This window comes from Apodemus sylvaticus, chromosome 1, assembly GCF_947179515.1.
Source record: "Apodemus sylvaticus chromosome 1, mApoSyl1.1, whole genome shotgun sequence".
Classification (NCBI taxonomy): Eukaryota; Metazoa; Chordata; class Mammalia; order Rodentia; family Muridae; genus Apodemus; species Apodemus sylvaticus.
This window is the reverse complement of record NC_067472.1, coordinates 101,693,258-101,716,522: the sequence shown is the minus strand read 5'-3', so window position 1 is coordinate 101,716,522 and position 23,265 is coordinate 101,693,258. Positions and strand designations below refer to the sequence as shown.

Sequence of the window (23,265 nt, the reverse complement as noted above, 5' to 3'; positions counted from 1 at the left end):
TGAAGTCTTACCTGAAGCATTTCTATAGTTGAAAGTTCCAACTGATGTTCCATATCTGTGATGAGGTCTCTCACCAAATCCCTCTGCTGCACCAGCTCACTTTCAGACTCTTTCAGAATTTTCATAATATCTTCCTTCTCTTTCCTCAGCCTCAGCAGCTCCTCATCCTCCTTGGAGTCCAGGAGGTCTCTTAGTCCATCAAACTCTATCTGAACATTTTCTTCATTGCTCTGTATTTGGTTCTTCATGGGTAAGAAAAGAGAGAGAGATTTAGCTCCAAATGGAACCAGGAGATAGAGAACTAGTGCTCTAAGCTTTCACAAGGAGTTAAGTTTGGGAAAGGGAAGAGATTTTTAGGGAAGCATGTGTCTACTTTTAATGTCTGTTCAGTACATTCCAAAACAAAGATCTTAGGTCACCAAGGCCACCAAGGCCATGCGAGCCAAAGTGGGATGACTGGATGTAGCTCACTTTTAAACAGTTTTCAAAGGTACTAGTTCCTGCCTGCTACAGTCCCCACTCTCCCTCTGAACCCTTAGAAGATGTTAAACCCTGAGAATACAACTGGGGCCTGTTCCCAAGCATATTTGCAACAGCTGGAGTAGTACCAGCAGCCGTTCTGACTAAGGCCCTCCATGGATCCAGCTCATCACAGAGCCCAGCTCAGCTCTGATACACTGACTTTGCCAGGGTATCCAGGGGAACCAGGAGTGAGGAGTATCAAGGCCTCCTGACCTAATCAACTGCCAGGAAGCAAAGTCCCCAGGAGCTTCTTGCCCAGTCCCTCTTGGGCATCAGAGTGATGCCCTTAGGAAGGGTCCCCACTTGCCTCCCAGTCAGTTCTCTCCTGTTGGAGGTCATCCTGCCATTCATCACATATTTTTTCCTTTTTCCTCATCTTCTGCAGAGCTGCCTGCAGCTTCTCCTGTGAGAAAGGAATTGTAGCAGAGTCAAGTTGTGTGATTAGTAGCACTACTTTTCCTAAGCAAAGGCCAAGAAATTCTTCTGGAAAGACAGGAAGCCTAAGGCTGTTGTCTTTTGAAAAATGTGTGTCAATATGTATGTACATAAAGTATATATATCTTAAAAGTCTATAGCTCAATTGATTTTTATTATATACATATCACCCCCATAAAGACAAAGACAGAAATCTCTCCTATGTTTGTCATTCCATTCAATAGAAGCTTCCAGCATCAGAGAAACAGGACATTTTTGTTAGTTTTCTGATCAAAAGTATATGCACATGTCACATTCCCTATATACAATGTCGTATTTAACCTCTGCACTATTTTTTTTTTTAAAAAAAAACTGGGCCCTGTTGTGTAGCTTTGGCTGGCCTGTAGTTTCTGTATAGACAGCACACTCCTGAAACTCAGAGATCCCTGAACAACTGCTGCCAGGGCTCTCTGATTAAAACCTGCACCACAACAGTGGCCATGTAAACATTCATGTTCCTTTTCCTTTTTTAAATTTCAAATTATATTTTTTGTGTTAAGTTTATTTCTTTCGTAGAAAATACGCTTTTCATACAGTGTATATTTCAAGGCATCTTTATTTAATCTTTTATTTATTTATCAAGACAGCTTTTTAAAATTATATGAGTGCTCTCTTTACATGTATGCCTTCATAACAGAAGAAAGCATCAGATCCTAGTAAGGATGGCTGTGAGAGAGCATGTGGTTGCTGTCAATTGAACTCAGGATCTCTGCAAGAACAGTTCATGGTCTTAAGTGCCGAGTCATCCTTCTAGTCCCATACAATACATTCTGATTAAGTTTTTCCTTCTCATTTCTACACCTATTTCCTCCCCTCCTGCTCTCCCTTCCTATCCAGATCCACAGCCTTGTGTTTCCTGAGAGAAAACAGAGACACTGGCTTTCTGCAGCACTAGAGAGAGTAAAACCTGTACCTGAGTAGCACAGCAGAGCTGATCCTGGTGGTAGAAGATAGGGTGAGGTGACCCACAAGAGTGAGCTGGGAGAGTGGGCTCTGATACTTGTCTGCTGTGAGGTGACATGGGCAAGGGAGAGATACCCCTCCCCTCCACAAACACACCCCTTGCTACCTATGGGAGGCAAGAGAGCTAGCCCAGAGGTCTTCTGAGTGGGAGAGCTATCCCAGATATCTTCCGAGTGGGAGAGCTGGCCCTGCTCCTCATCTGCTGTAGTACTTGGGTGAGCAGGCCCTGCCCCTCAGTTTGGTTGAGTAGTAGACCTGACCCTGATGATGGGGTGCCAGTGAGCAGGCCTTAAGGGTGTGAGTGTGGGAGAGCTGGTCCTGCAACTTTTCTGCTTTGTAACAGCAAGGACAAGAGAGAGATGCCTACCCTTAGCCTTGATCCTTGTTACGTGAAGCAGGAAAGCGGGCCCTGGGTCATTATAGTAGGGGAGCTTGTCCTGTCCCTCCACTGCTACAGCACTCAGGAGAGCTGGTCCTCCACTGTGACTGGGCACCACAGTAAAGCTCATCCTAAATGTGGGGGTTGCAGGGTAGCTGGCCTTAAGACTGTGAATACAAGAGAGCCTTCCCTCTTGTCTGTTGGGCAGTGGTACAAAAACAGGACAGACACCCTCCTCCCTTTATCCTTTGCCATGTATGGCAGTCAGGAGAACTGGCACCTGGGTAATTAGAATGTGAGAATGGGCCATGTCTCTCAGGAGCTGAAAAACTTGAGTTAGCAGGCCCTACACCTCATCTAGGCAGCAGGGTAGAGCAGATTCTGGTTCCTGGGATCCATGGTGAGTGGGCCTCAAAGGTGTGCGAGAGCCTGCGGCTCAGATACTGCTCAGGCCAAGACCCAGGTCCTAGAATTTCCCCACTGCAGCATCTATTCCATCAATAAACTGCTAGAGCAGAAGAAGGGACCAGTCATACAGATCTAATACTACAGGATCACCAGGACACAGGGCAGTGACAGGATATCTGAGAGGAGTGCTAGTGAGGTTCTAGTAATGATAAAGTAGCAGAACTCAGAGGCCTGAGACAAGATCAGTGACTCATTGCAATGAACAACTGCAAGCAAAGAATTGTGGACTACATGGTTTATACTGTAGGACCCAGCGTGACACACTACAGCTTTAAAGATGAGCTTTTTGCTGTTAGTGGGAAGGTTGCAAGACTGAAGGGCAGGTAATAAAGGATACAGAAATGAGTGGGGTTGGAGTAAATGATGTAAAATTCACAAAGAACCAATAAATAGTTTAAAGAGAAAACAAAGGGGCATGGAAATAATAATGAAAGAACCAAAGAAAATACAATAAGAGAAATAAAAGGCAAACACAGTCGAATATGAAAAAACAAAACAAAAAAACCATAAAAAGAGCTAAACAAAAAATCACAAGAAGTTCATATAAATGCAGAGCATATGTTTTAGTCACATTGGAATGCCATAAATACTCAAGCCATGATGTAAAACCAAGGACCTATAAGGTTCTAAACAGAGAAAGGGAAAAAGAGCCATGACAATGTTATCAGAGACAGAACCTCCTAAGAACAGCTCAGTGCACGAGCTCTGGCTGTCCATCCATTGCTGGCGTGGGACTTTCCTTAAGAATGGTTTCTATCCCCACCCTGACTCCTTTGGAGAAAAGAAATTTTTCAGTTCAAGTAGCTATCAACTACAGATTGATAGCTTTGGGGTTGGGGTAGTTTAAAAAACACAAAGACCACACACAGAACTTGCTGCTGTGTTCCTCATTATGGAAAGCTTCCTCTCCTCCTGATGTTTCAGCTCCCACATGCACATTCTCTCCACTGCTGTGTGTCATGTGCTTATTAACCCCACTGTGGGGAGTCAGTAGATGGCATGTGAGGTCCTTTTAATGAATCTGTCATTAACATTGGCAGGATATAAACAAAGAATAAATTGGCAGATGTTCTTCAGCTGATTTGGCTTTCTTGGACACCAACTCAATTTAAAGAAGCAGTTTCACAATATCATATTTGCTTCTTTGTAATCGTAGTCCAGGCAGATTCTCGTATGCTTAGGTAGAATAAATCACCATGTCATTTTAGGAGTCAAAATATAAAAGACTACAGAATGATATATCAAATTCGAAGTCTATAATGCTCAGGTAAGTATCCTCTCAGAAAAAGTGGGAGTTTCCCATCTGTTACTGTATCCTGCTTTGTTTCTTGTATCCTCCTGCTCCTTACCTTGTACTCATGCTCCACCTCTTCAACGAGAGCTGTCTGGTGACCACGGTGCTCTTGAGATCGCTCACAAAGCCAGCAGATGGCCATCATATCCTTCCTACAGAAGAGCTGGAGTTTCTCTCCATGTTGTTCACAGACATTCACCTTCTGCTCCTCCTCTGGAATGGACTTGAACCCCTCGAGCCTTTCTACTATGTTGGCCACATGTCGATTAGGCCTCAGATTCCCAAATGTGTAAGGAACTCGGCACACAGGGCAGTTGCCCTCCCCTTCTGTGTTTCTGTTGGACTCATAGTTGAATGTGATGCAATCTCGACAGAAACTGTGGTTGCAGTCAGCACTCATGGGTTCCTTCAGTAGCTCCAGACAGATAGGACAGGTCACCTCTTCCTTTATGCTCTCCAGGACTGATGAGGCCATAGTTGCTGTGATCCTGTGCCTACCTGTCCTGACTCCTCACAATTATGCACTGGTGCCTGTGTGATACAGATGAGGAAAAGAACCAAGTAAGATGTGGAGGATCAGAGTGAACCCTGTGCAGATGTCAAGGAAGGACCACAATGACAAGTTAAAAGAACAAAGGAAGAAATATGGGAGGAGGTTTGGTGACATAGCAAGTAGTCCTTTATATTCTTTAGGTGCTGTACTTTTCGGTCATCTCAAATGACAAATTTCATGTTCAGGAATGTTTTCCCCCCTTTACTGAAGAGTAGAAAGAATTTACTGTTAATATCCTTGTGTAACCTCCCTTCTACCCTTCAGTGTCTTTCCCAGGCACCATCTTCACTGTCAAAAGCACCAGCACTCTCAAACCACTGTCCACACTTCTATTGTCAGCAGTAGTCAGTGAGATTTGCTCTCTCAATGTCAGTTTCTTACCAGAAAGAGCTGATGCTGACGTGGAGTGTAAACATTCTCACGTCCTGATGCACATGTGCAATGATTCCTCTGATTGTCATCTAATAAAAGACCACATGTGTCTGTTCACATGGTTATCTTAATCCCTGTGCTAGACTCAGGGAGATGGTCACTTAAGAGGGTCATTTGTCTTCCATACACCGAAAAGGTATGAAAAATGTTCTATGGAGTCTTTTTCCATTGGTGCCTGCTCTAACACATAGATGTCAGCAAAAAAAAAAAAAAAAAAAAAAAGAGTTGGATACTAGGACACAACTGGCATCCAGAACAAAACATATGTGGAATTATGTCGTTACATGGGGGTCAGAGGAATCTTGTGTCTCACATGCCATAGAAAACATGGACTCAACAGTCAAGGAAAATGCAAAATGCAAAAAGCTTGTAACCCAAAACATCCAGAAAATCCAGGTCACAATGAGAAGACCAAAGTGAAGGATCATAAGTATAAATGAGAGTGAAGATTTACAACTTAAAGGGCCAGCAAATATCTTCAACGAAATTATAGAAGAAAACTTCCCTAACCTAAAGAGAGAGATGCCCATGAATAAAGAAGAAGCCTAATGAACTCCAAACAGTCAGGACCAGAACAGAAATACCTCCAATCACTTAATAATCAAAATCCCAAATGTACTAAACAAAGAAAGAATATTAAAAGCAGTAAGAGAAAAAGTAACATATAAAGGAAGATCTATCAGAATTACACCAGACTAAAGAAATAGAAGGGGTCATAGAAAGTCTTCCAATCAAAAAGAGCACAGGACCAGATGGTTTTAGTACAGAATTCTATCAGACCTTCAAAGAAGACCTAACACTAATACTCTTCAAAGTATTCCACAAAACAGAAACAGAAGGAATACTACCCAACTCATTTTATGAATCCACAATTATGCTGATACCAAAACCACACAAAGATCCAACAAAGAAAGAGAGCTACAGGTCAATTTCCCTTATGAATATTGAGGGAAAAATACTCAATAAAATTCTTGCCAGCCGAATCCAAGAACACATTAAAATGATCATTCACCATGATGAAGTAGGCTTCATCCCAGGGATGTTTCATTATATAGAAATTCATGAATACAATCCACTACATGAACAAACTCAAAGAAAATAACCACATGGTCATGTCATTAGATGCTGAAAAAGCATTTGACAAAATCCAGCATGTTTTATGGTAAAAGTCTTGAAAAGAACAGGAATTCAAGGCCCCTACCTAAATATAGTAAAAGCAATATACAGCAAACCTGTACCCAATATCAAACTAAATGGAGAGAAAATAGAAGCAATTCCACCAAAATCAGGGACTAGACAAGGCTGTCCTCTCTCTTCATATCTTTTCAATAGAGCACTTGAAGTTCTAGCTAGAGCAATTAGACAACATAAGGAGGTCAAAAGGATACAAACTGGAAAGGAAGAAGTCAAACTATCACCATTTGCAGATGATATGATAATATACTTAAGTGACCCAAAAAACTCCACCAGAGAACTCCTACAGCTGATAAATAACTTCAGTAAAGTGGATGGTTATAAAATCAACTCAAGCAAATCAGTGGCCTTCCTATACTCAAAGGATAAGCAGGCTGAGAAAGAAATTAGAGAAATGACAGCTTTCACAATCATCACAAACAATATAAAGTATCTTGGTGTGATTTTAACCAAACAAGTGAAAGATCTGTATGACAAGAATTTCAGGTCTCTGAAGAAGGAAACTGAAGAATACCTCAGAAAATGGAAAAATCTCCCATGATCGTGTACTGGTAGGATTAATATAGTAAAAATGGAGAACTTGCCAAAAGCAATATACAGATTCAATGCAATCCCCATCAAAATCGCCACTCAATTCTTTATAGAGTTAGAAAGAGCAATTCTCAAATTTATCTGTAATAACAAAAGAAACCCAGGATAGCTAAAACTATTCTGAACAGTAAAAGAACTTCTGGAGGAATCAGTATCCCAAACCTCAATCAGTACTACAGAGCAATAGTCTTAAAAACTGCATGGTATTGGTGCAGTGACAGGCAGGTAGATCAATGGAATAGGAGTGAAGATCCAGAAATGAATCCACAAAACTATGGTCACTTGATCTTCGGCAAAGGAGCTAAAACCATGCAGTGGAAAAAAGATAGCCCTTTCAACAAATGGTTTCAAGGCAAAGGACACTGTCAAAAGTACAAAACTGCAACTGACAAATTGGCAAAAGATTTTCACCAACCCTACATCCGACAGAGGGCTAATATCCAATATATACAAAGAACTCAAGAAGGTAGACTCCAGAGTGCCAAATAACCCTATTAAAAATGGGGTACACAGCTAAACAAAGAATTTTCACCCGAAGAATTTTGAATGTCTGAGAAGCACCTTAAGAAATGTTCAACATCATTAGTCATTAGGGAAATGGAAATCAAAGCAACACCGAGATTTAACTTCACAACATTCAGAATGGGCTAAGATTAAAAACTCAGGAGACAGCAGGTGTTGACAAGGATGAGGAGCAAAAGGAACACTCCACTGCTGGTGGGATTGTAAGATGGTACAATCACTCTGGAAATCAGTTTGGCGGTTCCTCAGCAAACTGTGCATGACCCTTCCGGAGTACCTTATTATACCTCTCCTGGGTATACTGCAAAGGACTCCCCAGCATGCAATAAGGACACATGCTCCCTTAAGGTCATAGCAGCCTTATTTATAATAGCCCAAAGCTGGAAAGAACCCAGATATCCCTCAATGGAGGAATCGATACAGAAAATGTGGTATATTTACACAATGGAATACTACTAAGCAGTTAAAAGCAATGAGTTCATGAAATTTTTAGGCAAATGGTTGGAACTGGAAAATACCATCCTAAGTGAGGTAACCCAATCACAAAAGAGTACACATGGAATGCAGTCACTGATAAGTGGATATTATTTAGCCCAGAAGGTCTGAATACTCAAGACACAATTAACATATCAAAATGATTCCCAAGAAGTAGAAAGGAGAGGCCCCTGGTCCTGGAAAGACTTGTAGGGGGGGGTACCAGGACAGAGAAATGGGAGGGGCGTAATTGGGGAATGGGCAGAGGAAAGAGGGCTTATAAGACTTATATCAAGGGGGAACCAGGAAAGGGGAAGACATTTGCAATGTAAACAAAGAATATAGAAAATAAGTAAATAAATAAGTAAATAAATAAATAAATAAATAAAAAGAAAGTGGTGGTAAACACCTTTATAGCAACCAGATCTGTGAGTCCAAGGCCTGCCTGTTCTACAGAGTGAATCCCGGGATACCTACCACTACAGAGATACTTTGTCCCACACACACCACCACCAAACTCCAAATAAACTCTAATTATTCTTTGTGTGAGAAGTATTTAAAGATATACATATATATTGAGTAGTAACATTTCCAAGACTGTCTAAATGGACATAAATTTCCCTACTGTAAGGCCATACATGAAAAGTCCACTGCTAACCTCATAGCAAATTTAGGGCAATGCAAAGTCTTTAAAATCATGTATATAACAAGCATGCTTATTCTTGTCACCTTTATTCATCACAGCAGTGCAAGTACTAGGAATAAATGAAAATTTAAAAACTAAAATAAAATAAAAGGCATGTAAGTAAGATTCTCTTTACACATGAAAAAAGTGAACTCAGCAATGATGGATCTGTGGAAAAGTGAGGTACATGACAGAGGAATAAAGAAGTTGCTCCTGCGAGAAAGAAATGATGGACGTAACACCCTGTTCAATAGCCATGGACAATATAAAATATCTTGATGTAAGTCTAACCAAGCAGGTAAAGATGTGCATAGAAAGATTGCTAAGTCCCTAATGAAAGAAACTTAAGATGATATCAGAAGAAGCAAAGATCTCCCATGCTCATGGATAGGCAGGGTTAACAGTGAAAATGGCCATCTTATAAAACAATGTCCAACAAAATTCCAACACAATTTTTATAGACCTTTCAAAAGCAATTCTCAACTGGGAAAAAAACCCAGAAATCCCCAAAGCAATCCTGAACTTTGGGAGGTGGCACCATCCCTGACCTCAAGCTGTACTACAGAGCTGTGCTGGTAAAAACCGGATGGTATAGGTACTGAAGGAGACATGTTAATCAACAGCATCAAATAGAAGATTCAGAAATAATCCCACATAGTAATCAACATTTGATTTTTGATAAAGAAGCTGAAACAAGACAATGGGGAAAGGATGTCATTTTGTACAAACACCACTATCATTTTACATAGAGCAACATGGTGTCTTAGTAACAGCCTTAGTTTTTTACGGATCTCCATGGCACCCTGTTGGTCAATAACTCAATTGAATGCAATCCGGTCCCACCCAGTCCCACTCTAGGAAGCCTTGTATGGTGACTAGAGATTGCCAATTGGGATTCTTCCATTATTTATAGACCTCATTAGCACCACCCCCATACATTTTAGGAAGCTTCCATTGCACTATGTTTTCATATACTCCATCAAATTCCCCTTAATTCCAGCAATATTAATCTCTTAAAAAAGAGACACTAAGAAACAATAACTAGGTTTGTTCAAATCAAACAAGAATTTACAGACAGCACTTATTTCTGTTGTTATTGGAGTATGTAATGGTTAAGGAAGCTCCATTTTTTGCTAGGCACCCATTTGAAATACCTGAAAGATAAGTTCCTCAAAACGTTGACTCCTTGCTCTCCTCCACAAATGTAAAACCGTTATGCTGGTTTTGTGAATCTATTGATTGCTGAGTGCCAGGGAATGAAACAGCTCCCCCATAGTTTCTCAGCTACACATTCCATACAAATGAGCAGATTGTGACATCCACCTTTAATACAGTTCTCTAGCCTCTTCTATATGACAAACCTTTGATCTGGCTTTAAGGCTACTGCACTATTAACAATATTTAATGAATTCACTTCATTTTTTAATCTGTGGTCTTTGCCTGGTGTAGTTGAACTCAGTAACAAGTAAAAATGTTTCTTAAAGAATGATGAAAGCTCAAAGTACTGATGTCATAGATGAAATGGTCCTTTTCCAAATAGGTCTGGCAAATATATTGTCCCAGGCTTCATTAACTAATTAGTGTTATCTGAAGCAATTCATTGTGTACTCCCTAGATGTTGGCACATTTTAAAACTAGACAACACGAAAATATGCATTTTAATATCTCAAAAAATATGGTGGCAAAGACAGTTAATTCCTCTGTTCAGAAAACTGGTGTCCAGAACTGGTTAAAAACAAGGTAGAGCAAAGGGAAAGGGAATGAATCGACTCTTGACATCCTCAAGCTAACGTGGACACAGGAAGGCCTGACCTGTGTCTTCTGGTGTCTACATTAGCTTTGGTGAAGCCTGGATTCCCTGCTCCAAGTCCTTTCTCTTCTTTTGTGGTTCCCAAAAATTACTAGATCTTTCTCTTAGGAGATATTTTTTCAGTCTTTTATGCCATTAAACACAAGTAGGAGCTCATGCTGTTTCTCCTGGGGCAGTAATGTTCACCTAGAATCCCAGCAGCTAGGGATTCTGACTTGGGACAATTCCATGAGGTCAGCCTGGGCTACATAGGAATAGAAAAGCTGTCACTTCTAGTGAGTCCTCCTCCTACAGTGTTCTCTCTCTCTCTCTCTCTCTCTCTCTCTCTCTCTCTCTCTCTCTCTCTCTCTCTCTCTCTCTCTCTCTCTCCTCCTCCTCCTCCTCCTCCTCCTTTCACCCCATCCACTGTCCACTATCTCTTTCCTTGGGATTGAATTAGGCTCAGGTACAAACTTGTAAGTGCTCCTTCAGCCCATTAATTGCACCCCTAAAAGGCATACCCCTGGCTAATTTTCTTTTTTTAGACTTCGTCTTATTAGGTCCTTGGACTTTGGATCTTTCTGTTTCATCTTTCTTTGTAGCCATAATTGCTAGCCTGAGCTAATCTTGATTTAGGTATAGCATATATGGCCCAAGGGAAAGGACAGGCAATGGTAATGACTTTTAAGTGACATTAGGAATTCCCTACAGACTTCATTCTGTTTCATAGTACAAGTACATTAAGAGGAGGCTGCAGAGAGATGAAGAATTCCAACCACAGAGTCAGAGCACAGGGAATGAGCCCATAAAATCATGGATAAATCCACTATTACTCGGAGAAATCTTAAACATTTCTTTTTAAACACCTCTCTGGCTGTACTATTTGTTTGGAGGGAGAGCAGTGTCTGTGTTGGAGTAGGAGATTCATGCTGCAACTCATAATTCAAGATTAGAATAAAGATTAATGTCCATTTGGAAAAATAACTGGATCTCTCTGTACTGACCATGGAAGTTGTCTTCCTCAAGGCCACGCTCTGTGGCTCCTCATCCCCAGAATCCTCAGAAGGAACACAGCAGTTCCCCTCCAACCCCCTTCCAGTTCTCAACTTCAACTTAAACTCACCAGAGCAAAGACTGTGTTTTCTTCTAAATTCCTCCAAACTCAGCAGTCGAAAATTGACTCACACCTTCAGAGTGATCCAGAATCAAGAGATCCAGAATCTGTGGAGTGGAGCAAACACTGGCCAGAGTGTAAGTTCTGAGGATTCAGCCAAATATGCTAGTTCTCTGGTGAGCCAGTAGAGAAGTGAAAGTTAGGACTTTGTGGGTTGAAAAATTGGGAAAAAGAAACTACAGAACTACCAACCAATGGGGTGTTTCCACATCATTACCTAGGGTTTTACCACCAGAGGGACTCAGTTGCCTGTGGTCAGCTCTGCCTTCCTGGATCTTGGGACATTTTTCAGAGCTGCAAGTACTTGTTATGTCACTTGTTCAGACTCATGATACAATCACCTTCAAAGTTCCTGAGTCTCTGGAAAGCTGGAAAGAAATCCTTCCCCATGGGCTTCTCCTGCACTTGAGTTGCTGGCTGGGTTTTGTTTTGGAGGCCAGTGTTACCCAAAAGGAAGGAAAACCAAGGCTGGGGACAGAAAGCTGCAGTGTTGCCCTGAGGGTGGAGCTGGACTCTTACAGGATGAGAACAGGAAGGAAATTGCAGTTCACGGAATCTGCCACACAAGCAAGATTTCAGACCCAGCAAGGACAGGATGGGAGGAGTCTGTGCAGAGCCAGGCAGAAACCCCTCAGCACACTCACAGCAGATAGAGTGGTGAGCTGCAGAAGGCGCTCTAGCTGCCCCATGGTCTCCTCCGGATTATGTGTTCTGTGGCTGAACAGACCTAGTCCTTTCACAGTGCTGATCTGATCCATCCATTCATTTCCCCACTTCCAGGAGTCCCTCACCAGAATGTCTCACAAGGTCCCATTTGACTTACGATTTGTATTAAAGACCTGTAGTACTGATGCAACAGTCCCTGAGTAGAAGGTGGAAATCTGTAGGGCTGTGAATGGACTTCTCTGGGTCTTGTGTTCTCCTAGCATTATAGAACCCTGTAGTGGACCCTCAGCACTGTACAAAACATGTGTGCTGACACATGCATGTAGTTTGTCTTAGTTCCTCTTCCACTGCTCTGATAAACACTATGGCTGTAACAAGTTATAAGGAAAGTGTTTCATTTGGGTATCACAGTCTCAGTGGGTTAGAGTTCATGTCTACCATGGTGGGGAGCATGGCAACAGGCAGGGAGACCTGATGCTGGAGCAGGAAGTGAGAAGTCACAAAGAGACACAAACCAGACACAAACTTGAGGCAGAGTGAGAATGGTGGTGTTGTCAGAATCTATTGAGTCCTGACAACTTGTACCCATGCTATACCTTCTCCAATAATGCCACACTCCTAATCATTCCTGAACAGCCCTGCTAACTGGGAACCAAGTATTCAAAGATGTTCCTCTCTGGGGCATTCCTATGCAGAGCAGCACAGGATACCACTGCTTTGCAGCTGGCAGCAAGAGAATCAGGAGCTCAATGGCCATCCTCAGCTGTGGTGACTGACTTCAGGACAGCTTGGAAAATGCATGAAACTTGCCAAAGAGAAAAGAAAGAAAGAAAGAGAAAGAAAGAAAGAGATAAAGAAAGAAAGAAAAAGATTTAATAATTAAAAAAATTTGGTTTTGTGAGGGAGCAATGGAGAAGTCTGTGCAGTCCCCATCACCTCTCTCTTCCCCTCTCCTGTTTGCCTCTCATTATTTCCCTACATTCTCAGATCTACTGAATTATGTATGGCATGTTGAATGACAGCAGATATGACCCTGTAGACTGAGTTCATTTCACATATTCGTTGTCCTTTCCTCCTTCTCTTCTTCCCTTGGGACATGTTTTCCAAATGTACCCCAGCCTGACCGTACCTATACCCCTAGTCTAAACTATGCATGAAGTCATGAGCCCCTACTGTTCTAGCTGTGTAGACAATTGCTTACAAACAATTTTACCATGTTCCCATCCTTTTGAAGTGTTAATAGTTATGTAAAACTCTTTTTCAATTTTTATTTGAGGCAGGAATTTACTCTATATTCCAGCCTGGACTGGAACTCACTAAATGTTCAGGATGGTCTCCAACTCCCGGGAATACTTCTTCCTCAAACTCCTGAGTATGGGATGAGAGGCAAGAGCCACCATGTCTTTGTCTTTTTAACCTTTTACTCAAGGTCTTCTCTGTTTCTTCCTAAGGCCTGTTTGGGAATTAAAACCATAAAATACTCAGACTATGATCTAGCACTGCATGAAGATTCTCTGAGACAGAATTCCACTCCCAAGGATCAGACAGTGTCCTTCAGGTCTGCCATTATCCTCTGACCTCAGTGAGAGGATGAAGGAGACCAGGTGAGCACAGCACTGGCCACACGGTCAGTGAGCAGTGCCACAGTGTGTGTGCAATACACATTAGCTTTTGTTTCTAACAGAGGAAAGGGATTCCCATGGAACATGATTATGGAAGTAATGTTAAACAAAAGAACCATGGAGACCTATGAACTTTAAAGTGCTTATTTTTTATTAAATATATACCTAGATTTATATTTTGAGAAAAGTAAAAACATGTGTGAATTTATACTCCAGATATTCTCGTTACTTTTTTTGGAAGTAATTGGTAACTTTATTAATGATAACAACAGTGTCTACACACTTGAGATGCACTTGCTCTATCAGGATTTATTTGATCTACGACCATGTCTGGACCTCTTTCTTGGATTCACAAAGCTTATGCAACCAGCTCCAGGAGACCTTACCATACAGAAGAATTAAGAAAGTGATCAGGCCATCAAGTATCTTCACTGACAAAATCAAGACTTCAAGGGAAAAATGTGGAGCTACACTCCACAAAAGAAAACCAAGACCATTGTTTTCAGGTAGGAGACAAAAGCAGATGGTGTTGGGCCACGGGTTGGCCAGTGGAGCAATCCATTTAGCTTCTATTAACTTCACTATTTGGTCCATAGCCTATCTTGCAGAGCCCTAGGCTGGCGTCCAGCTAGTCAAGCAATGGCTGTCTACCAATGGAAGGTCCTATAATCTAGTAGTTGTTCAGTCCACAAGGCATGACGTCTCAGATGGTCTTCAGTGTATGCCAGAGTCCTGAATAAGTAGGCTCTAATGCTAGTTAAGGCATAGACTCGCCATCTCCAGCAAGCAGGCAAAGAGCAAGCTTCTTTCTTCCAGAAGCTGCCAGAACGTGTAGCCCAGATTAATGGTGGATCTACCTGCCTCCAAAGATCCAGCTTAAGAGTGGTTCTTCTAATGTCAAATTATGAAATTAAGAAACCAAGCTGCTTGGGTTGACAACCATGAACAGCCACCACAGTAACTATAATTAAAGACAAATGTAGCAAAATAATCCTCAAATTTTCTATAGTGTCTTCACATACATAAAATGGACAAGGCCCCTGCTGCCCCAGCCTTGATATAAAAATTAATTCAATAAGTTTTTAACAAAGCAGTGATATAAAAATTAATTCAATAAGTAATTTAGAAAAGCATGGATATAAAATTGATTCAATAAGGAATTTAGAAAAGCAGTGATATAAAATTAATTCATTAAGTAATTTAAAAAATTAGCATCTGCTGTGGGTAAGATATAGGTGGGCTGTGGAGGTGCAAAACCAACCTGGCCAGCTTGACCAGCAACAGAGTAAACAAGAAAGCAAAGGGAACTTCAGATAAGTTCAGGTGGAGACAGGACAGAAAGGAAAAAGCTAATTCGTGAGTGTGTGACTTAAAAAGACCACTTTATGGGCTCACAGAGAAAAGGCGAATTATCCTTGTGACAACTTGGCACTGCAGCGGTTAACACAAAGTACTAAATGGAAAAAACAAAAACAAACACAGAACAAAACAAACAAACAAAAGCAAGCCATGAACAGGGCTTCTAAATCCTGATAGAGAACTTGAACAGATTTCTACCAAAGCCGCAGCAACATGGAACTTTCATGTTTTATACATCAGTAAGTTAGAGGGACACTGCCCTAAGTACCTGTAACCTTTCGTGCCCAGGAGACATTAAATAAAGGGACAGAGTGGTTTCAGTTGTAGATGGTTGGTACCTAGCATTCATTGACACAAACTTAGTTGTGTCCTGGAGTCCTCTAATAGCCAAGGTAAGAAAGCCACCTCATTTTAGGTCAACAAATAAAAGACACACAGACACAACAGTGTAGGATGCGGAAGCCAGGCTCAGAGACCCTCCTCCATTATCCTAGTCTAAAAAGAACTCCAAGGAACTCAGTAGGGTGTGGCTAACTGCAAACCAGATACCCACAGGGAAACTCAAAACCACAGAGGCTTAAAACTTCAAAAGTTTACCTTTTCCAAGATCCTTAAAGTAACTTTGGAATAGGAACTAGAAACTAATGCAAAAGAACATATAAAACTAAGCTCTCTCCTCATTTGAGTGGGTGACTGCAACAGCCTTTAAAGACCAAAAGAGCAAGAGAGTGCCTCGTCCATGGTGGCTTCTACTGGAACTGGTGTACTCTGTGACCACCTTGTTGCCCTCCAACATGGAGTGCTTAGCCTGTTCTCCAGGATGTAAGAGGCTCATCACCCTTTGGATCTCCAGCGATGTGATTGAAGACCGCTGGTTGTTAAGTACCAGATAAGAAGCCTTATTTGCCTTGATGCTGTAGTGTAGAGGAATACCAGGACAGGGAAGCAGGGCAGGGTTGATTGTGGTAGGGGAGATGGCTTGTGGGATTCTCAGGGAAGGGAAACCTGGAAAGGGAACAACATTTGAAATGTAAATAAAGAATATATATATATATGTATATGTGCCTTATTTGCACTGTGCTCAAAGATGTCATTGACAAAGGAGTTCACTGTGTCCATGGCCTTGGATGAGAAGCATGTGGTCTCTTGCCCTCTTTCTTTTGTGCCTTGGTGACAGCCTTCTTGGGAGCCTGAGAGGATTTGACCAGTCGAGGAATGATTGAAATCAATCAGTGGAAAACAGTCTAGTAAGTAGAAAAACCTATTCTTTTTTTTTAAATTAATCATTTTATTCATTTACATTTCAAATGATATCTCCCTTCCTGGTTACCCCTTTACAAATCTCCAAACCATTCCCCCTCTCGCTCCTTTTTGCATCTATGAGGGTGATCCACCCACTCACCCACTCCTGCCTCACCACTCTAGCATGCCCCTAAATTAGGGTATCAAGCCTCCACAGGACAAAGGGCCTCCTGTGCCATGGATGTCAGATAATACCATCCTCTGCTACCTATGTATCTGGATCCCTGGAGCCCTCTTTGGTTGGTGTATTAGTCCCTGGCAACTCTGTATGGTCCAGTTAGTTGAAAATTATTCTTCCTGGGGGGCGGGGCTGCAATACCTTCAGTTCCTTCAGTCATTCCCCTAGTTCTTCCACTGGGGTCCTTGGGCTTAGTCGAATGGTACACTGTAAGTATCTGTATCTGCATTACTCAGGTGCCGGTAGAACCTCTCAGTGAACTGCCATACCAGGTTGTCAGCAAGTGCTTCTTTGTATCAGCAATAGTGTAGGGGTTTGAAGTCTGTAGATGGGATGGGTCTCTAGCTGGGGTGGTCTCTGGATGCCCTTTTCTTCAGGCTCTGTTCAATTTTCTGTCCCTGCCTTTCCTTTGGACAGGAATGTTTCTCAGTTAAAAATTTTGTGATGGATAGGTATTCCCATCCCTCAACTAGGAGCCATGTCTGTTAACTAAAGGTGGTCTCTATAGGTTCTCTCTCCCCTTTGTTGGGTATTTAGGCTAAAGTCATCCCCATTGGGTTTTTGGAGCCTTTTGCTTACCTGGCATCTGGGACTTTCAAGTGGCTACCCTGTATACCCACCCCCCACTGCTATATACTTCTATTCAATGTCCAGACCCTCACTACTTCTTTCTCTTCCAATACCTGATTCTGCCTCCCCCCTCCATCTTTTACTCCCTCTCCTTTCTCCCTCCCAGTTCCCTTTTCCCCTCTATCTCCTTTGATTATTTTGCTCTCCCTTCTACATAGGATTGAAGCATCTACACTTTGGTCTTCCTTCTTCTTAAGCTCCATATGGTATGTAGATTATATATGGGTACTCTGAGATTTTGGGCTAATATCCACTTATCAGTGAGTACACACCATGTGTGTTTGTTCTGGGTTACTCCACTGACTCAGGATCATATTTTCTAGTTCCCTCCATTCGCCTGTGAATTTCACGAAGTCATTGTTTTTAATAGTTCAGTACTACTCAATTGTGTAAATGTATCCATTCTCTGTTGAGGTCCATCTGGGTTGTTTCCAGCTTTTGGCTATTATATAATATGGCTGCTATGAACACAGTGGAGCATGTTTCCTTTTTACATGTTGGAGCATCTTTTAGGTATATGCCCAGGGCGGTTTAACTGGGTCTTCAGGTTATTTTCTGCTTCCTGAGGAATAACCAGATTAATTTCCAAAGTGCTTTTACCAACTTGCACTCTCACCAGCAGTAGAGGAGTGTTCCCCTTCCTCTATATCCTTGTCAACATCTGCTGTCACCTGTGCCTTTGATCTTAGCCATTCTGATTGGAGTGAGGTGGAATCTCATGGTTATTTAATTTGCATATTCCTGATGACTGAAGCATTGTGAAGGTTTTGAATGGTCTGCTGCATACTCTGCCAGCATGTGGTGCTAGAATCTGGATTGTAAATTCTGCCCTGTAAGTGCTCCTTCTACTCCTCTCACAGAGAATGCTGCTCTAAAAGGACTGACTTCTCTGCATTTCAGGAGCCATACTAATGTAAGTGAGTTTCCATGGGAGGCTGCCATGCCCTGTTTCACATGACTGCTGTAACTCCTGCCTGGACAACAGATATCCAGGCTGCAGGGTCCTAGTGAGAACTCACCTCCATGCTAAAAGGTACAAGAAGAGTCTTGCCTGCCTGCATGCTCTGCAGAGATGCATTCAGTTTTCTGTGGTGCTGGGGCCTCAACTTCTCTGGGAACTACAACCCATGATGTGTACTCTGTGTCTCTGTCAGTTTATGTCATTATGAATCTTTCAATAAACTCTGATTCCCCAATAATCAATCCTTCACAGTGTCCTCTTGAACCTCCCAGCTTATCTAAACCTTGCAATTCTCTTTTAAGGGTGTTGAGTTTGTTCTATTGCTATGTATTGTAAACCTCAACATAAAAGCAAAGAGTGAAACCCAACCAAAGCAAGGTCATCCTGTGTAACTGAGCCTGGCCTCAGATGCACTGAAATCTTCTGGTCTCTCTCCTTATGCTGGGATTGTATCAAAACCATCATGGCAACATTTGTTTTCCATTCCAATGATACTTTATTATGGTCACATCAAACAGGAGATAAACTTAACAGATTCCATATTGGATACCTCTTATATGCTGGAAGCAATAGGAGTTCCTAGAAACATTCTATTGCTTACATTTCACAACACAAGAGATGGGAAGTTTATTGGTATCACTGTCAACATTATCTTTCAGTGTAAGAAGGGAAATCATAGAGTTTAACTTACTTGATAATGAATATAGCTAAACAAATACCCTCTGAAAAAATAAGTGTGGAAAAAAATCATAGATATCTTCAACATATTAGAGTAGTCTTGGTGGAAGTTTCCAGGACTTACCATCAAGACAGGAGAAGAGCTCTATCTTATTTTCCCCAGGCACACAGTGTCACATAGAACATCAGTACAGCACATCCACCCAGAAATTAGCACAACCACCACCTACTGAGTATGCAGTTGATGTGTTATAAGTGTTGAACTTCTTTTTTAAACCAAAAATTACACACTCCCTCTTCATTTGTGTACTTGTTTCAGCCTAGCTGTTCTGTAGCATATTTGTGGAATGAGAGGATAATCTGTCAGAGCGGCTGCCTGCTTCAGCCACGAGGCTCCGAGTAAATGAACTCAGTTCATCACTTATAGAGGGAAGGGCTTTTATTTTCAGAGCCTTCTAAAGATTTCAAGTTTGTTTTCCTACAATGTCCTGCAATATTGATGTACTATTTTTACCAAAACTGAAAAACAGATAAGAAAAATGAAAGAAAAGAAAAAAACCCAAGCAAACACAGGCTTGAGAGGATGTCATTCAGGGTTGTATTGCTATGTGGAGAGGCAGGATTAGATCCTGGATACTCTAAACTCATGGTCTTTGTGGATATCCTTTGAGCTGTTTCCTTCTTAGTTCTTTGATGAAACACGAGCATTGTGGTTAAACTGACCTTCTGCTAAGAACCATTCCTTAGCGAGACACCTACACATAATTTTCTAAAATGCTAGACAAGCTGGAGAAGGCCTTTCTTTCATCTTTTGTCAGTGACAGGAAGAATGGGGTTGTGGAGACCTGAGAGATCTGAGACAAGTAACTGAGTGCTACAGCAACTCGTAAGCACACATGATGCCCTGGCTTTTGTCTCAGGTACCAGGAAAAAGAAGGTGTGTCTACAATTGTGGGCCTAGGTATTTCTGTCTATAAGACCTGAAGGACCTTGAGGACCTTAGAGTATGGGGGGGACTATAACCTAAAGCTGAAGACAATTTTACTTCAGGATCACTGTGCTTCTACATATGAATATACAAAAGCAAGTAAGAAGGTTGTTTGAGTTCAGAAAAACCAAAGCAGAAAAACATGTAAATAAATACCAGTAAGAACATAATAAATATTAATAGTGCAAACCCTTCCTACAACTGTCTCAGGACAGACCATATAAACACAATTGTCTGGCACTATACTATAGATTATATCTTGGAAGGTATGAAATCAAGGCACAAGTCAATATTCAGAATCAGAGTACATTGAGGTCAGCACTCGGTATATCCTTTCACAGGAGTGGGTTCTATAACTATGTTCTGACATCCAACAAGAATAAACATGTCTTACACATTGAATGCATATTTTGTTTTTGCAAGGGGCACAAAAATCACATCCAAAGCAATCCAAGGAACAAAATGGCCTTGATGTAAAAGGCCCTCCACCTTTTTTTCAGGCACCTCTCTCACAGGTTCCTGAGACATTGTTTGCCATGAGTCATTCTTTTAACTGTGTTCCTACAGAGGTGGTGTTAGCAGAGTCTCTATTTCACTTATTGAGGGAACAGCCATTTTCTTTGGGAATATGGGAAACGACAAAGTAATCATCTTGTGAGCAGACAAGCCACTGGATCAAGGAAATGAATCCACACTGGTTTGTAGTCAGAAGTGAAGGTCATTAAAATAAAGGGCCAGAGACAAAAAAGCTAGAATGATGCAGGGGAGCTCTGGCATATGAGACACCCCAGACATGCGGGCACTGCACAGATAGAGGTGAGGGTTTAAGAGGGTGGCCCGCATATAGTCATTGGCTCTGAACATTCCAAAGGATTAAAATATGGATAGACTTTAACAGGGAAGGCAGGGTCAAAGAACCTATAGATGAGAGCTCCACTGTTAGAAACATCATAAAATGAGAGAGTGCAAGCTTCCCTGTCTAGGAAAACTCCGACACGACTGGGAGGACTAGGCAGAGATAGGGCGATGACACTGGAATTGTGGGTGATAGAGCACTCATCAAAGGCATTGTATACAAAAATACTCTTCATCCCTATAACCCAGTAGCCACATTTAGGCTGATACATTGCATTATGTTTAAGGCTAGAGGGATGTTTTGTTTTGAAGAACATTTCATCCACTGAATGAGGTTGAGGTTGAGCACACTTTCCATCATTTAATCCGAGGAGCCAGGCATTGCTTTTAGACACATCCACTTCCCAGTAATGCTTGCCTGAAGGAATAGCTGGATAGCCGAGGACACCCAAATGATAGGTCTCAAAAAGTCGAAGATTCTTCTTAGAGTAAATTATATGTGCTATTTGTCTTTTTTTTCTATTAATTAAAATGCCTTCCTGGTTGTTTTCAGGTAGAGTCACATTAACTGCAGAAAAATGAGACATATATGTTTTGACTAAGATGAAATACAAGGTACAGCCTCATTTGTAACTTAAGCAACAGAAGAAGCATAAGGAGAAAGAGAAAGGAAATGTGGAGAAGCCTTGTTTAAAGTCAAGGAGAGGCAGGTTTTGTGCACAGTGAGAGCAGCAGCATGCAATATGAGACTTAGCAGAGAAACATGCTCTGGAAGACACTGAGAGTAGAGAGCCTCGTTGTGCTGTGGTTTCTCCTTACCCCAGTATTGCTGGACATCCATGAGCCCTGAAAGGATGAAAGTTCACAGCAGTAAGTGCAAGCAAAGGAATCAAACCATTGAAGTCCATTTCTTTTTCCAGATGTATGGAAAGTTTGATAACTGTGATACAGGATGGGATGAATGATGATTTCCCATCATATACAATGACACTGCAGAGACACACGCTCTGCTCTTCTCTGTCCCTCCACCTGTATTGAGAAACCTTCTCCCTTCTACATGCAGTCCAGCACACATGCAATCATCCAGGGAATGACAGAATTTACCTGCCCTCACCTTGATAAGCTTGCAGCATGCCTTTCAGATCTCGAACGTGGAACTTTTTTCTTCTTTTTTGGAGGACAATTTGGGGCTTTTTCAGTTGCAAAATCTGACTCCTAGGGATAAAAAATTGACTTCCACATCTCAAACCTTTTTTCTTTTGACCAGCACTGACTCCCTGTCATTCTAACCATAGATGTCTGTGAACAATCCTGAGAATTCTGAGAAGGGAGAGAGAATGTAAACTATTACCTGTAGAGATCTGGGCATACTTATGATCCCACCCAGTTAGTTGCTGGTGAAGCTGGGAAAGCCTTATTCTCCTAAGCACAGTGACTTAACTTCACACTCACACAAAGTGCTTCTTCCACTTTCCCTCCTCCTCTCCTAGAACTCCTTTAAATGTCAATTGGTGACTTTTAAAAAAATCAAAAGGAAGAAACAGAAAAATAATGTGTGGGCAGGGAATAATGTCACATGTATTTAGAAGGTAGAGGCAGAGTTAATCTCTGATTTCAAAAACAACTTGTTCTATGCAGTGAATTCCAGGACAGCCAGAGCTACAAAGAGCAACCCAGCATGAACCAATAAAAACATAAAGGCATAAATAGAAACATTGAAAAAGAAAATCCAGAAAGAATTGGATGGAAGAAAGGGAGGAAGGAAGGAGGGAAGAAAGGAAGGAAGGATGGATGGAAGGTTGGTTTTCAAGATTCTGGTATAATAGTCATAGAGTGTGAGAAAGCCGTCTGAAGAAAGCCAAGACTTTAAACACTTTTGTCAATCTGGGCACTATCAGTCAAAATCTACTTCTTCAGTTTTTATTGTTAAGATATCAAAATACGGAAAAGGAGACAGGAAACCACATCTAGTCTGACATAAGCTCCACTAGTTAGGGTGGAGCCTGATGCTGACAGCTGGGATGTTATGCTTTACATACAAGGGTGAGACTTTCCACAGATTTGTGATGTATGTGGTCCACCTGCAGCCATGGCTTCACTGCCAGCATATTGTGTCCACAGAGACAAGTCTCTTATTAAAAAGTCTACATACAACCACAAGGGAAATCTGGATCTCCTCTATCCCCAGGAGAAATAGACAAAGTACCCAGCAATGTGTCCACTATAGAACTTTGAGGACACTGCAGACACAGAGGACATATACTACCTATCTGCACGTGTTACCTGCAGATCCAGAGTTAGATACAAGCACACAGCATGGACAGATGATGTATCCATGAGTCCAAAAGCACCTGTAGGTCCATTTGCTTCATCTCACTACTGACCTAGCTCAATAGATCTCCATAACCCAGTCCTCTAAAGGAGAACCTAATATGTGCTCAATAGTTACAAAATGTCCAGACCCTCCCTTTCTCCTCCCCTTCTTTCCTCTTCCTAGAACTTCAGAATAGTA

The 23,265-nt window shown here is 41.6% G+C and overlaps 2 protein-coding genes and 1 long non-coding RNA gene across 19 annotated transcripts in view; 1 reads left to right on the top strand and 2 right to left on the bottom strand.

The window, feature by feature from the left end:
• Window positions 1-18,431, top strand: part of LOC127664069 (uncharacterized) — a 29,188-nt gene extending 10,757 nt beyond the window's left edge. The window contains exons 3-6 of one of the 6 annotated variants that reach the window (XR_007973094.1): window positions 14,160-14,308; window positions 16,339-16,408; window positions 17,430-17,477; window positions 18,172-18,431. This is a non-coding gene — a long non-coding RNA (uncharacterized LOC127664069). The remainder of the gene's footprint in view (window positions 1-14,159; window positions 14,309-16,338; window positions 16,409-17,429; window positions 17,478-18,171) is intronic. The other 5 variants (XR_007973100.1, XR_007973097.1, XR_007973095.1 and 2 more) reach the window with 5 other exon arrangements.
• The window catches only part of LOC127663868 (tripartite motif-containing protein 30A-like), a 152,709-nt gene that overhangs the window by 52,943 nt on the left and 76,501 nt on the right, over window positions 1-23,265 (bottom strand). For 5 of the 12 annotated variants that reach the window (XM_052155702.1, XM_052155676.1, XM_052155683.1 and 2 more), the window contains 2 exons: window positions 4,156-4,631; window positions 830-925 (listed from right to left, as the gene is read on the bottom strand). The exons of 2 other annotated variants lie outside the window; for them this stretch is intronic. In XM_052155702.1, coding sequence (XP_052011662.1) covers window positions 830-925; window positions 4,156-4,575 — 516 coding nt within the window. In that variant the 5' untranslated portion in view covers window positions 4,576-4,631. 5 more of the 12 variants (XM_052155757.1, XM_052155745.1, XM_052155658.1 and 2 more) reach the window with 4 other exon arrangements.
• The window catches only part of LOC127663948 (tripartite motif-containing protein 30A-like), a 131,662-nt gene continuing 127,101 nt past the window's right edge, over window positions 18,705-23,265 (bottom strand). Inside the window, exon 10 of the transcript XR_007973070.1 lies at window positions 18,705-19,908. The gene's annotated coding sequence lies outside the window, so the exon portion shown is untranslated. The remainder of the gene's footprint in view (window positions 19,909-23,265) is intronic.